The sequence below is a fragment of the Pezoporus occidentalis genome, unplaced genomic scaffold, assembly GCF_034315485.1.
Source record: "Pezoporus occidentalis ecotype Australia unplaced genomic scaffold, CSIRO_AGI_Poc_V1 ctg11, whole genome shotgun sequence".
In the NCBI taxonomy this organism is placed as follows: domain Eukaryota; kingdom Metazoa; phylum Chordata; class Aves; order Psittaciformes; family Psittacidae; genus Pezoporus; species Pezoporus occidentalis.
In genome coordinates, this window is record NW_026912886.1 from 4,802,640 (window position 1) to 4,818,656 (window position 16,017).

General features: G+C 36.0%; 1 protein-coding gene across 4 annotated transcripts in view; it reads right to left on the bottom strand.

Annotated features, from left to right (window-relative positions):
• UNC13C (unc-13 homolog C) overlaps nt 1-16,017 on the bottom strand; it is a 146,793-nt gene that overhangs the window by 85,988 nt on the left and 44,788 nt on the right. For 2 of the 4 annotated variants that reach the window (XM_062628072.1, XM_062628087.1), the window contains exons 6-9: nt 12,948-13,019; nt 8,654-8,873; nt 4,316-4,543; nt 1,446-1,587 (exon numbers count right to left, since the gene is read on the bottom strand). In XM_062628072.1, coding sequence (XP_062484056.1) covers nt 1,446-1,587; nt 4,316-4,543; nt 8,654-8,873; nt 12,948-13,019 — 662 coding nt within the window. The remainder of the gene's footprint in view (nt 1-1,445; nt 1,588-4,315; nt 4,544-8,653; nt 8,874-12,947; nt 13,020-16,017) is intronic. The other 2 variants (XM_062628065.1, XM_062628080.1) reach the window with 1 other exon arrangement.

A 16,017-nucleotide genomic window follows, 5' to 3' on the forward strand; every position in this document is an offset into this window, starting at 1 on the left:
AACTAGAGATTCTGAATCTTAACTGGGCAGTCTGCAGGACTCTGAGCTGTTCTGCTACTGCTATGTAAATTCAGGGTTGCTTAAAACAAACAACATATCACTTTTATCATCACTGATACAGATTTTCATCAAGTTGTATCAAATTAAGATACAGTTTTGAATAGCATTATTAGGTACAAACATATTAGACTTTTATAATGTAGTAGCAAGGTTAGATTATTATGTGTCAACAGTCTGCATATATTTTCAGTAAAAATGCAAAAAATCTGTTGTATTTAACAAACACTGAAGTTGTATATCCTTTTTTATTATAGTTTCTTCTTTTTGTAATTTACTATACTACCGTTTTCACACAGCTTCCATAAAATACCTACTAACTTCATGTGATAACACTGTGGTAGATGCTCTCAGGGCGGACTGGAACTTTTCTGAACAATTTAAAATATCTTGCTAAATAAACAGTTCTCTTTCAATTAAAAACTTCCAAAGGAAATCTAGGGTTTATATTAGCTTTTCAGAATCTTTAACTGACTTTAATAATAGTAGTAAAGTGCACATCATATACTTGAGCACATGGTAATCGAGCTGAATAAAGAGTAAATGCTGAAATATTTTTGCCACCAATAGAGGAATAACACTCAGCAAATTGATACTATTATCAGACTGAACACGTTCTCAGTCAGGAATGTGTTGTATCCCAAGGTAATATTTTCAGGAAAGTAACAGTATTGTTCCTGTGAATTGGGATTTCTGGTACTGTAACATGTGTTTCTGAAAGAAGTTCCAGGAATATTGCCAGAAGTTGAACTGGCATGAAATCATACCCAAACTGTTGTTAGTGTATTAAAGACTGAAACATCTACTTTGGAGTCAGAATTGAATTTCTGGATATGCTGACAACAAACTATTCCATATTCAGTTCAGAGGCTGTGGCCAAAGAAAGGAGACAGAAGGATCATATTCTCCACATCAGACTTCTGGACAGCTCTCAGTCTTAGAACGATTAGACATACAAACAGCCCAGCCCAGAGCCTAAAGCATACCAGTTACTATCACATTCCCCTGTTTCACCTAGGAAAGTCATACTGAATAAAAATGCATTTAACTTGCATGGTGAGTATCAGAGACACAAGAAGGCATTTATAGTGCAAACATTTTGTATGCAAGGTTTGAGTGTGAAAAATATTACTGAAGTTCCTTAAAAAAGGAAAATAAATGCCACCAACAGATGCCCAAAAAGACATAATTATGAGCTGTATGATTACTATATCATAAAGTCACTTCTATGCTCTTTCCCTTCAGAACTTGTTAATTTATTATTGCTATGAACATGCATAATATAGACAACAAATATTTTCCAACTAAGTAACTATTTTACGTGGTAGCACTACGTTACCTAAATGTAAATTCACAAACCAAGGAACAACAATATCTTCTGTACTTACAAGTAGAATTTTTCATCCCATACTGGATTCAAGTTTCCAAAGATAGTCTTTGTTCTCCGCTTGGTTTTGCCAACTTGCACAGTAACATATGGGTCACTTGAGCCAGTTTTGTCCTTAGCCTGTAAGCCCTGAGCGCAAAGAACTGCAACAAAAGGAAAGAAATATGCTTTAGCCCTCATAGCCTTCATTGCCAAGAAATAAATGAGACACTAATAACAGCAACAGGAAACAAAGCCTTCAAACTGAGGTCTCCTAAAACAAAGCTTTCTGGATGAATTTTCTCAGCACCTGCTACGCTCGAGATCGACAAGCCCTGTCTAACTACCCTCTGGACTGTATAAAATTTACAAATATGGTTTAATATTGTAATAAATTTAAAGATTCACTACAGAGCACAAAAGACTTCTTTTTTTTGCCATGCATAATCCAGATAAGCGTCTCAAAATTTTGTTTTATCAGCACTGCAAGTAATGTAATATTGTTGTATAACTTTGAGTCTAATCATCCTGAAAATTTCCACTCCTCATCCCCAATAAATGAATCATTATTTTCAAAATTTCTCCAAAGGTCCAAACTAAAATTTCCAGAATAATACCTCCCATTGGCAAAAACCTGCACTGTGGATTATGAAACTAAACAGGAGAGGCATGGTTATGACTTTGTAATTTGTTTTCCTCATGTGAGAGATGTACTATGAGGATTTTCAGATTACTTCCTATTCTATCACAGACAGGGTGACAGTTCAGATCAATTATCATTAGCTGCTCATGTATTTGTTAGCCCTTCTGACAGTTAATGCGGGTGTATAGTTACTGTATGCACATTTTGTGGCAAATAAAAATACACACAACTTGATTTTCCATCATAATTCATAAAACTAGAAATCTCAGCAGAAAGCAGAACTATCAAGTAGCAGCCTATGGAACCCAGACAGCTGCAGCTAAAGCACATGCCATGGCTCCCAGCATCAGCAGAGCTTGGTTTTATTTTTTTGCATATATTTCAACTGTCTTGGTGGCAACATTTAGTTAAAATTCTGTAATGCAAATCATTCTGGATAATGCAGCTCCCCCAGTGTGCTCAGAAAAATGATTATATAACAATGGCACCTTCTTACTTAGCAGATCAGCTCTCATTCTTGAAAAGACTAACCTTTTAGGAATAAACTGCAACATATTTTGTCTTCCCTGTTCACTGCAAATCCAAAGGGAAATTTTTAGAAGGCAAGGAAGTATTCCTCTCCTATTTATAGGAGAATTCAGGGCCAGTGTCTTCCAGAATTGCCAGCTATTATAGTGGCCTGAATACAAGGCAGCCTTGAGTATCCTTTTGCGGCAGAAGTAAAAGTAAGAATGAATTAAGTATTTTCCCTGATGTATCTCTCCATATCCCCTGTGCTTGGTGACAGTCCCAAAATTCAACAGCTATTCTTTATGTTTCACATACTGTCCCACAACCTTCAGAATGGCCTCCCTTTTTCCTAATCCATCTAACTCACAATCTCAGATTTTCTTCAGATTTCTCCTGGCACATATCTGCTATTCTCAGCTCTGTGTACACGTTACATATTGCCCCAGGTGTGACTGGGCTTTAGTTCGGACTACAGAGCCATGCATAACTAATAACACACCTACCAACTCTCACAGAATAATTTGTTCATGGTTCACTTAACAGATGCTTTTGTCCTTTCCCTCCTGAATGCCAGCTTTAAATTTCAGCACTGCAAATGGCCATTTCATCTCTCAATGACCCTTCCTTGATACATTAAGAAAGTGCCACAGAATTGAAAAGTACTATAGCAAAAATTTTTGAGCACACAACCCAAATACATTTACAAATTATATACGTTATAAATGTACCACTGTACTAATAAATTATGTACATTATAAAACACATACAATACCAGAAATGAAAAGAAAAAAAGAGATAATTTCATTTTTATGTAAAGAAACCCCCTTTTGGCTCTCACACGAAAGAACATTATTATTATATTTAGTGAGAGAAGTGTGACTGTGCTTAGTTTTGAAAATACAGTTTTAACACTTTGTGACACAGTAATTTGAAGATGTGGGTCTAAGTCCAGTTCATTTTTGTTCTCAGTTATAACAGCTGCCATAGCTGAAAAAGACACCTTAACAAAAACATGTAGATCCAAATGGCTGAACTTACTAAATCACAACTCTCATTTTTTAATCCCATCCAACAACAATGGAAGATTTTTGTTGCAATTCAGCTTGTAAATTTCCATCTTGCTTGATGTCAGCCAGTTCTTGCAAACTAATTGCAAAGTATTTTGGCAAATGAGTTCAAACCCCACCAGAACTCCTCATTTGGAAGTTTTTTTAAAAGGCAGAAAATTCAATTTCCAAGCTTTTTAAGTGTAAAGATTAGAGTTTTTGTAGGTGACACACACCAGTTTTAGCAGCAAAACCATGTAACAATGGAAACATGTCCAAACGTTCATTTTCAGCAAACAAAGAATGGATGATGAGTTTCAAATAAATGGGGTTTGGAATTGCAAGATGCAGTGTTCTTAGCATCAGAGTAATTAAAACCCCATAAATGAAATTGTGAACTCTTGCAGTTGGTGGTAAAAAGCTCAGCACTAGCACAGAAGACATTGTTAGGACAAAGAGGAGACAAGAAGACTATTTATCTTCCTTCCTAGAGCAGTGGACTATAAAGTAGTTTTGCCAACAGCTGTAACTTAGAACTCTTGCAGCTAGCATGCTATAAATTCAACCATTTATGGAGGCACCAAGTACACAATTGAACACAGTTCCAGGTCTAATTATAATAAATTTTATTCCCAAACCAGGAGACTAGGAAAGAAAGGGCTCTTAGAGCAAACAGTTCAGAAGAAAATTTACCTGTGATTGTTATTTTTGCTGACCACTTGGACGTGCCATCCAAAACACTTTGTTTTGCTGCTTTTGTATATTGTACAAAGTCTTCTTTGGAAATATTAAACATCTCCTGGATCACTTCAAACACCTCCGGTCTATTTTTTTCTCTGATCTTCATTCTTTCCTTCATAGCACTGATAATGTTCTGTGTTTTATCTTCTGCACCATGTTTGGAACTCTTCTCAGCAGCTCCTGCAATAACAGAAAAGGTCAAAACTTTTTTACAAGAATTGTTATCTTATTTCTCCTTTAATTCTCCAGCCAATTGCCAGTACTGCAGTACTCAAAGATGTGTGTTTCATCTGGACGATACCAATCTTCTTATATTTATTCTTTGCAATACCTAAAATTATCAGTTTAACATGACAGGTTAATATTCAACTTCCATAAAGTATGTTTTATATCTGGAAATATTTATTGAATCAGTATTGTTATTTAGTGCTGACCTGTACTGTGAAAACATCCAAACATACGAGCAACTTTTCCTAAATAATGATGCATACTGACTCCCCCAGAAAAGTGTAAAAGTGTGCAGTATCTAGGTCTGTCTGCTCTGCCCTTTTCTTGTTACTAGCTAAGCTTCAGTAAAACATATATGAATAATTCTCAAAATAATTTTTTAATTTCCCTTCTAAGTCAGCATGATGTAACAATATTTTCATTCCTTTTGGAGCAGGATGGTACAAGAAACCGTATTTGTCTCGTTAGAACAAAAAACTCCCCCAAATTAACAGAAACAGTATTCAAACAAGATAATGTTTCCATCGCATTTTTTTAAGAGAATTTTTATTTTGACAATAAGGACATTAATCTAGATACCTGCTATGCTCTCCCACAGTGGAAATCTAATGAACAGGAGAGAGAAATAGACATAGCAATTTTCTTGACTGTTTCCAGATACATCTCGATATTTGCTGATGCTGCCTGACTCATGGAAAGTTTTTCATTCCTTCCAGGAACAGTGTTAATAAAAAGTTAATGATGACATAAATCCATTTAACAAAGTATTCAAAACCTACTGTATGTAAGCATTCCCTGGATTTAAGCATTTATATTAATTTGGAACTATCCTAACTGTAACGCTGACTTGACATCCTCAGTCTGGATCACCAGTGCACTCCATCCCTTCATTAAACATCATGCATCAACAAAGGAGAGCTTCACAAAGCTCAGTGTTAGGAGTGGAGTCTTCTGATGACTATTAAAGCCACTCTTCCATGCTCTGCTTACCAAAGTGTAGACATGTACTTAGCTTTTTACTCTGGTTGCAGCTGTACAGATTTAAAGGAGTGCTTTTCCAAGAATTCTAACACTGGAACCATACAGGGAATTTCTGCAAGCAATATTGCCCCTGTGCTTGTGTGATATTAAACTTAAGGGTCTAACCTATAGATTAAATCAGAAAACAAAGAAAATACTCAGGTTATTTGCTGATTTGTCTGGGACATATTACAGGTTTTATTCACAGTTTTTCCCAGGAGAACTCTGGAGAGATTTCTCTCTCTAAAGATCATAGGTGATTTCAGAAGGCCTTTAAAAGCCAAAGTGAAGTACATACAAAATGAGGAAAGTGTTTCTACTCAGTGTCTCTGTTATGCATATTGTATTGGAATAACTCAAGCGTACTCTCGAAAAAAAAACAAATGTCCATCTTGCAGTTGGGCATGAGAAAAGAATGGTTAAAATGGTATTACAAATGTTGGAAGCAAAAAGATTCCTGCAGTGCTAAAGAAGTTATTTCAAGTCTTGACAAGACTGACATATTAAGCAAGATGCAAGAAGACTACAAATGTAATCAATGACACATTAATCACCTGCTACAGGTATTGCTGAATTTTAGCCCATGTTGTTAAACACTGCTCAGGGGCTCATAGCACTGAGCATGACAATCATCATCATGTTGCTGTTATCACTTGCAGCAGTAAGTACTTTGGCCTTCCAAAAGGTTGTGAAAACATCACCCAGCTAAGCCATCCTCCATGCCTGGGAGGATCAAAGTATTATTGTTCCCTTTAAATGGACAGTAAAATTAAGACAAAATTATGCTGAATCACTCACCACACAATTAGAATTCAGATTTCTTAATAATGATGAGGAACACAGTTCCTTCTCTGCACTACTGTCAAATATCCTTCTCTTCTTTTGAGTACATTATTTTTGTTGAGGCACTCTCAGCTTGCAATGGCTAAAGAAGATCTTGATAAATCCTGAAAATCTCTTTGAATTGGTTTGTTTTTTTTTTTTTAATGCAGAAGACTAAAGTTCTAGTGATTAAGAGTTTTACACACTGAAAAACTATGAATTGGTAGAAAATGAATTAAATGCTACCATGAAACCAAATACCAGTTAAAAATTCTCTAGGGATTTTATCACAAAAGAGATGATTTCTGAGCTGCCTAGAAAGAGTGACAGGTACTTCCTGCAAGATGCAGGAAAGCAACATTTTTCATTTCTTGTGTTTTCTGCCCTTACGTTAAAAGTACAAATACATCATGATGAATTGATAAACCACAGACACAATCTGAGTGGCAATAAAGTATTCCTATTGAAAACCTTGCTGCTTTTTGAGACAGTACAGGTAAAATTGGAATTTGCAGTAAAGAGAAATTTGCTTTATGTTTTACTGAACAATCACAATAGGCTTCTATTTATACTAAATTATTTATTGCAGCTATTTTCACATCCTCTATTGCTGACAGTCTATCAACAGCTCTTTTCATGCAGTATTGATCAGACTAATTAAGACAATATTCTAACATATTGCAAAGGAAGTGAACAAGCCCCTTTTACCCTAGGGACTGATACAAATGCAACATGATTAAAATCAATTCTGATTTAATACCTACTATTAGAGAAAGGGTACCTTGTTGAAGATGAAAGGTCTCTAATGAAAGTAGTACTGATTTTTCTTACATCTAATTTAGAACAAGCTTAGATATTGATGTTAAAGAGCTTGAGATGTCTACAGTCTACGTTAGCAATCATTAAGTATATAAAAAAATGACAGAAGCTTGGAGGGCAATATGTCCTATTGATTATGAAATGGCCAAAAGGACAACTTTAATAAAAAAACCCACAATGAACCACATTCATTTCACTTTATGATACTGTTAAGCTTTCTTATAGAACCAATTCATTCTTCAGTGAAATGTTAAATATTTTAACATAAAAGAAACAAAGCACATGAGGTTAATTTTCAAAGTAATATAACAGTCAAACCTGCTGAACAATCAATCTGTTGCAAAAATATGTGACAGGATTCTCAAAAACATTTGTATAGTAATGGGAAGATTTGGATCCCTTAGGTGTGTCAAGTATTTTTTTTGCCTCCTAGAGGTTTACTCTTTCAAGAATCAGTTGTTCAATGCTTTCAAACTTGACACCACAGGTGACTGCCAATCCTACTTGTTTTTTGCAGGCTCTCTCTCAGCATTATCATTTATACATTTGTAAAGACAATATGGCTCTTTGAGCCATTCGTTATGTATTCTGGGGCAGGTGATATGGGCCAGCAAACCACTGGGCTGAGTATATCTTCAGATAAGTGAAAAGGAAGATAAAATGATACTTTTAATCTGTATATCTTTTGTAGCTTTTCAGCTTTAGCTTTTAACCAAGATTCACCTAATACAGGGATGGATACATATCTCATGTCACCTCCATGGTTGTGGCACCATGAAAAGCAGCTCAGCTGTTCTGTAGATAACAGAAATTATTTGCACTTACTGAAGAAGCTATTCACAACTACCTTCTTCACTTGACAGACTTCTGAAAACTCACCACCAACAATCATATTAATGCTGCACAATATACTTCTATAATACTTTATTTTCACAGGAAGCGTTCTTTTCTCACTTATGAAACTATCCTACTTACTGTTCCATATTTTTGTATATTTTATAGCAGTAAGTAAGTATTAGGAATACAGTAAGTATTAGGAATATTTTTTTATCTCTGTTTTAACATTTCTTGAGTTTTAAGTTAAATAAAACAAGGAGGGCTTATGTCATGTAACAAATTGTTCTGGATATTGACATTGGCAGGAGAAAGTAAATAATATACTGGTGCTGCCAACGTTTATTTTGTAACTGACCAGCAACATTCATCAAGTTCCAAGGACAAAACCAAAATTAAAAGTCAGTATTTCATGAAGTTTCTGGAAAGTTCCTTAGCCAATGGATACCAACATGCTTTCACTAATTTCTGATGATCTGTTTCTTCATTTTGAGGAGTATCTGAGTGTACACACAAAATCAAAAGGTGTTAAGTACTGCAAAGCTTTAGCTGTCAGGAAATACTCACTCTGCAGGCAGTCAGCATTTAGGAGGTCTTGGCACTTCTCATGGCATTTGACACCACATTCAGTACATCTCATGCCTTGCCTGGCTATGCCCCAAAGTAGACCTTCACATTCATAACAATATGTGGGAGTTGTAGCTGTCCAGACTTCAAAGTTATGAGGTGTAGTTGATGATATTGGATAGATCAAAGCCTGCAGCGTCTTCTTGAAGACATGTATTTTCTATTGAATAAATAAAAGATTTAGGTTGAAGTACTGGTTAATACGAGTGAACTGGAGCTAAAGCATATACCTTTACATTTAAAATGTTACAAAATATACATAGAAGCATGAACTAATTTGCAAAATACTAATTAACTCATTTTGCCTTGCACTTAGAAGACAAAAGAACCCTAGTGCCTGTCTAGTTGTACATCTGGCGAGCATCTTGGAATTTGTGTGGTTTGCCCATGAGCTTTAACATCACTGTTGCCATTCTGATAGTATAGAAAGCAAGGCTGACTTGCTCAGTTAAGCATGTGTTAACACTCCCATAATTTGAATATTCCCCAGTGGTAAGTATATGACAAATGCAAGACATTAGCCTATCTAACAACACACTGACACATTCTTGGTTTTACGTATCTGAGTCTCGACTAAAACATGTGAGATTCTGCTAATAATAAATTGCCCCATAAAAAAAAATATTTTTTTGCACGTGCATATCTGCATAACATTGCACAGAACCATCAATTAAAGCATTTCTGCTACCATGGGAAAAAACGTATAGCCATAAATCTACTGATTTATAGGTTCAAGCACCACAAATAACAAAACCAAATGTTAAGCAGCTTAGGCTGCAGCAGCCCTTATTAAAGTTCATAGTTAAATGCTAAAAACAACATCTGTCCTGTGAAGCCTGGCAAAACAAATGTAGTCAGACTTTTCATGGACATTTTTCCCTAGCACCCCTGAGAACACTGTAGAGCTGAACTAGGAAAGAAAGCTGATATAGCAGGAAAAACTAAAACAAATACAGAATTCTCTCCAGAGTGCTTTCTTATCCTACTCTAGACAATTAGTCATCTCAGAACTCCCCTGAAAGCAAGCAAAGGTTAGCACTGGTTTGATCTAGCAGAGGGACTGGGCTAATTCATGGCCACGTAACTCAGCAGACTTCATCTTTGTGCATTTCTCCACCCTCTCCCTCCCAGGTCAGAGTCTACCAGCTACAGGTGTCAGAAAGAAAACTTCAAAAACAACCTAAAGTCAAGTTATGCAGCTTGTTGAGAAATCATGTTTGTCAGAAACCACCGTCTTTGAAGATTCCTTTGCAGACTACACTCTCTCACTCCTGAACTCTAGTAGTATCAGTACAACTACTACCCTTTCACCCTGTTCAACTTCACTGGTTTTTTTCACTGTATAAATAATTTCAGAATTTTGCCCGTAACTTGTATCTATTTCTGAAATGGCACTAAGTAACAAATGGCACAGCTCTATAGGGCTTGAACTAAACATCTGAGGGTAAAAGAGGTTTTAAGCTGAAAATTCAGTTGTTAAAGCAAACTAGAATTGTAGATACTTTTTTTAAATATTACTATCTAGGAGCTTTCATTCCTAATACTGTTCCCTGCTTAAATGCATCTGTTATTCACAGAGCTCTGGGCATGGCAGTATTTAGCACTGTTAATATAAAGGAGATTTATTTAGTTATCTGTTTATCTTCTAAAGTGAAATTTATTTCTGTCATATAAGACTACGGATACTTTTTTAATGTCAATAGTGTATTATTTTCACAGACTTGCAGCTCTCTTTGTTCTGCAAAGCAATTAAATGAATGCTCAACTGAAGTCATGTGTTTAAGCATCACTGAAGTTAATACTTTGACACTTTAAAATGTCTTTGGATCAGTGCCCGAGAACCTACAAACTCACTGTATCATGAATGGGTTATACCAGAAGGCTAGCAATGTCACATGGCACAGCTCAAAGCATTTAACCTCTGGTTTTAATTTTTTGAGTAAATAGCATTTGATTTTTAATAAAAGGCATTACCTCAAAGAATTTCCATACTGAATCTAAACAGAAAAATGACCTGCTTCTGTCAGAGTCACTAATGTTCCCTCCAGAAAAAGTTGAAGGAGAATAAAAACCAAAACAGCCTTAATCAGAAGAGTAACTTGCCCAAAGGGACTTTTCTTCCTTAACTTTCATCGGTGACTGCACTTCTTCTTCTGGTTTTGTGGAGAGTATCTGGAGAGTTCTTTTATGCCTGAAAATGCCTGCTCTTTTTGTTTTCAATCTTGCTCTACTAAGTTTTAATAATGCCTTAGGGCATTAAGTTCTGCTGGCTACTTGCAGATCAAGAAGAAAAGTATTACCTTTCACTTGTTTTAGATGTCTTGCAAGTAGTTTTATTAGCTTTACCATTACATTTATCCTGTAGGGAAGAGTACCCACTTCCCTTTAGTATGTTTAGTGAGAGATGGCATAAAACAGGCTTTTCTTATTCACCTCTCCTTCTGAATTAGCTTTTTACTTTTTCTCAAATCAGCATTTATGTATCTAAATTATATTTGTTGTCTGCCTTTGGGCTTACGTTTTTCTTTAAGAATTTCATAACAAATATCTACTTCTGGTACACAATTTTTCATTTGGCCTGGTTGAAGTGGAGGCCAAAGAGTATAATGGCATAAAAATATATTCAACTTATTTTCCCTTTCCATTTCTCCTGAACCATAGTTCAGTAGTTTCTCCTGATTGACAGCAAGCATTAGAGAAATGTTTGCTGTCCACTGGGATTTACTGCTGCCTTTTTGCATCCTGAACAGTACCACTAAAGTCAGAATGTGCAAGTACAGTTCAAATTATTCTCTTTTCCTGCATTTGTTGGCAATTTACATGGCCAACTAAACTTGCACCTTTAGCCCTCCAAAGTCATAACTTGGTAGTTTCTGCATGAGGAGAGCCATGTAAATGAACATTTAAACCTGTATTTACTGTCATAAAAGGCAGTAAAGCTTATAAATGGTTTACTTGTTTGTTTAGCAGACGCCTTTTAGTAAAAGATAGGGAGTATCTTAGGGCCTTTTACTGAACTTAGATGGTTTTATAGCAGCTATAATATAAATGGAAAGTCTATTTTGCAGCACTTACACAGCATAAGTTTGTTCTCTATAATCTTCCTTCAACCTTTAACTCCTTTTTCACATTCCATAGCTCTCCATTCTATCTACTTTTGTTGTTATTTTGACATAGCAGAACAAAATAACTACTGCTCCTACTGAAAGATCATTTCATATACCAGCTGCTTCCCACCTCATCAATCCATCCCTGAGCACTACCAAATTGTTCCTTTAGGATTACCATATAAGCACAGAAAGCTCACAATAAATAAGAGAAGAGGAATGGGAATGTGTGTACTTGTGTTATGTGTTTCAGCTCCCAGAATACTTGTCAACATATTCTACTCGTCCATTTTTCCACTATCGATCTTAACAACGGTGTAAGAAAAATTCAACACTTCTTTTTTTTTCCAATGTAGGATATATTCTAGATGTCAATGTTTTCACTAGCAATATAAGGAACACAAAAGGGGCCTTGACTCCTTCAAATTAGTGCTTTTGCTTAGCTCAGCCATGTAAATCTGCTTGCATCACACCAAGTACTGCTGAAGAAGATGGCACGTGTTGTGGTTTTGTTTAAAATAAATTTCATTTGCAAAAAGCCAGTGAAGTCAATAATGGAAACCCACAATACACGTGTTTTACTAGCTATAAGAATATGACTTTTCAAAAGATTCTCCTGGTCACTTCTTGTATGAATGAAATACTTTTTCATCTAGATCCCATGTGTTATTAAAAGAAGTTACAAGTACAAAATCACATAATGTCCCAGCCACCCATAAGGACTTGGGAAAAAATTAATAATCACACAGAAATCTTGCAGAGTCCTGGCATTCTAATTGTACTGATGGTGTGATGAACAGAGAGAGATCCTGAAAGCCTGCAGGTAAAGTGTGGTGCATCTGGTCAGTTTAAAATAAACGGTTTTCCAAAGCAACTGGTTTTTTAAACAAAGTTTTTCTGATTAGTGTCTTCTAACTGTCAGCAGAAGCAAACTTGTTTCTGTCACTGTGGATTAGGCAGCAAATTCTGTTATGATACCTGAAAGCTCCTACAGAATAAACAGGATGCTTATACACTCAGTTTTATCCAGTTTGGAATGTCTAAGGCTGAAATAAGTTCTGAAGAACTTTGAACAAAAAATGTCCCTATTATTTAAATTACTTAAACCTGTCATTGAAACCACTTACCATTTCATCATTGTCTATGGAGGTCCGGATGAGCATTGCCATGGAAATGCCAGATTTTCGAGCTGCAAGGGTCTGTTTAAGGCAAAATGCAAAACTGTTAAAAATTATACTAGTAATTTCAGTTACTGACTCTAATGGAAGGCAAGTAGTACTTGATTATGCTATTTGATTAAAGCAAAACTGTAGGAGTTACAAAGCTTTTAATTAATGTTTTGTATCACAACAACCTTTCAGGTTTCAGTACATAATGCAAGCACACTTTTCACCATCATTACTGTTTCCTTCACCAGTGCCTAGCTTAACTGCCATTCCTAATATAAAACCTGGTATTTAGAGGTTTTTGACTCATTTTTTTAAACCGCAGGCTGTCACTGTTTCTCCGCTTTGCCAACCAAATTAATGTGGTACAAGGATAGGCATCCTGCCCTAATTTGGAAGCTGTCTGTGCCTTCAGCAACATGGGAGATCATTTTGCAATAGTCTTATCATTCAAGTTGTCAGTCCAGACATTTTTTTCTTAATTCAATGCTTCTTGTCTTCAATAAAAAAGTCTGGGAAACTGAAATTTGATTTTTACCTTAAAAGACAATAGTTATTCAATACTATGAATAGCTATGTGGATAAATACTCTGGTTCTTGGAGAGAGGTAAAAAGGCTGGAACCCTGTCTCAATCTGTCCTCTTTAGTCCACATGATGTTATGGGTATTATAGGAATATTTCCCAGTTCTTAAGACTACATCCTTGGTCATAGAGAAAATGTCATTTGCTCTAGCATAGTACACGAAAAGGCAATCAAAGTATTTTTAATATACAAATTTTATCTTCCTTAATGCAATATTCCTGTAATTAAATGGGTCCTTGAGAATTAGAGAGTATAATGATCAAAAGGAAAAAGATCCCTGTGGAAAGGAGTTCTGTGTGTTTTCCCAATAATATTTCAACTCTGATTATCACTTCTGCCATCAGCAGTCCTTCTGGCCTGACAGAGACAGGTAAGATTTATTCTACTGTACAAGATACTAACCACAACACTCCTGTATTACTGCATTTCACCTGCAAATTTGGTCTTATGCATCCTTCCCCCTTTTCTAAATCATTTCAAGACTGCCTGTACACTTTTGCTTTATCTCTGTTTTCCTGTAATCCAGCATCAGTTTTGTCATGCTTGCTGCTCTCATAGTCTAGCAGTGTGAGGGGGATCAATTATACCATCCACTAACCATAAATCTGTTGTTGCCTTTGTTGTGAGGATACAGATTTTCACCTTACTGTGAAGTGGGTCTCTGTAGCCCCCCATTACAGAGCTATTACAGAAAAAGATTCAATGATATATTGCATATGACATCCTTATTTTTGTGAAATACGTATCGGTTCAGAAGTAACTTAGGTTTACATGAGCAGAACCACATCATTAATCTTTGGATTAATTAATTAATTAATTAATCTTCCAATTTTATAACAATGACATTTTAGATGTTGGCGAGTTGTTTTTTTTTTAAATTTATTTAGAGATATTAAGGCTGTTAATTTTAAACAATCACTTTTCCCTGAGAACACATGCATTCAATTTTCAGTAAGTTTCCCTTGATAATAATTAAACTTGCAGACAGATACAGAATTATTAATCTTTTGAAAACAGTTATAGACTAGGAAGTCATCCTTGGCACAGAAACATTTTATTTATCACTGTCCTATTACAGTTACTATGGGATGCAAAGAACCTTCCCCCCTTTTATTTTAAACTCTGAGCAGTTTACCAAGCCTATGCCATTAATTTACTCTCAGTTTTCCCACTTTGTTATTAATAAGTAAATAATTCTGTTTCTCTGTGACTGTATTTCCTTCTATTTCTGTGAATATGAGAAATTCCATTGGCGTGCACCACTGAGATTAACAAAGTGACCAGAAAGATGAAACAGAAACTTTTTGTGACAAAACCTAATGCTACAGGACCCCCAGCCACACGTCAAAGTAAGAAATGGCAAACAAAAATGGGCCAGAAATGTTAAGAAACAAGTACTGAACAAACACAGAACCGTGTCTCTGCTTAAGGACAGAAAGAAGCAAACAGGAATGAGTATTTTGGAAAGAGGAAGAGAAAACTGCTGCCAGACTCATTTATGGGAAACAAGGATGCAGGATATGAATGTAGCAAGAAAACTTTTCTCCCTACTGACCTTCTGTTTTTAAAGAAAGAGTAGCAAGGAAGAAGGGTAAGTGCTGCTTATTACCCAGAGCCTCCAGGAAGGAAGACCAAATTGCCAGAGCATCAAAAGAACATGGTGAGCAAAAGGAACCTGAAGCCATTCACCAATTTCCTTTAACAGGAGACGAGATTCGCTTACTCTCTCAAACTGATGTTCAGATACTACCTCATGTCTTTAGGCTTATGAGAATTTGACCTGCAGACTGTGAAGATCTCTATGTTGGCACTATTGCATCATGAACATTTGGGCCCCTCATAACAGCACAACACTTATGGAGTAGCAGCTGTGGGAACTGGGGTTGTTTAGTCTGGAGAAGGCTCAGAAGGGACCTTACCGCTTTCTAGAACTACCTGAAAGGCAGATGGAGCAAGGAGGTGACTGGTCTCTTATCCCAAATAACAAGTGGTGGGACAAGAGGAAAGCGTCTCAAGCTGTGCCAGGGAGATATTGGATATTAGGAAAAAAGTTTTCACTGTCAGAGTGGTCAGGCATTAGAACAGGCTGCCCAGGCAAGTGGTGGAATCACTGCCCCTGAAAGTGTTAAAAACTACGTAGATGAGGCCCTTCATGACATGGTTTAGTGGTGAACTTGGCAGTCCTGGGGTAACAGTTGGACTTGATGATCTTAAAGGTCTTTTCCAGCCAAGTTGATTCTATGATAAATTTTGGAGGAGGGAATAAATAAATCAATCAACCAATCAAACCTAAAACCAATGAAAGAAGGTGCCAAAGCAGAACACCATTTGTTTGATTTTTAAATGTTTCTCCAAATCCTTGATACATGATTTAAATTAACTTAGTTTACTTTATGTTCAGGTCCTTTTAGACCCCTGCATTAACTTGTATCTACACTGTGTTATGT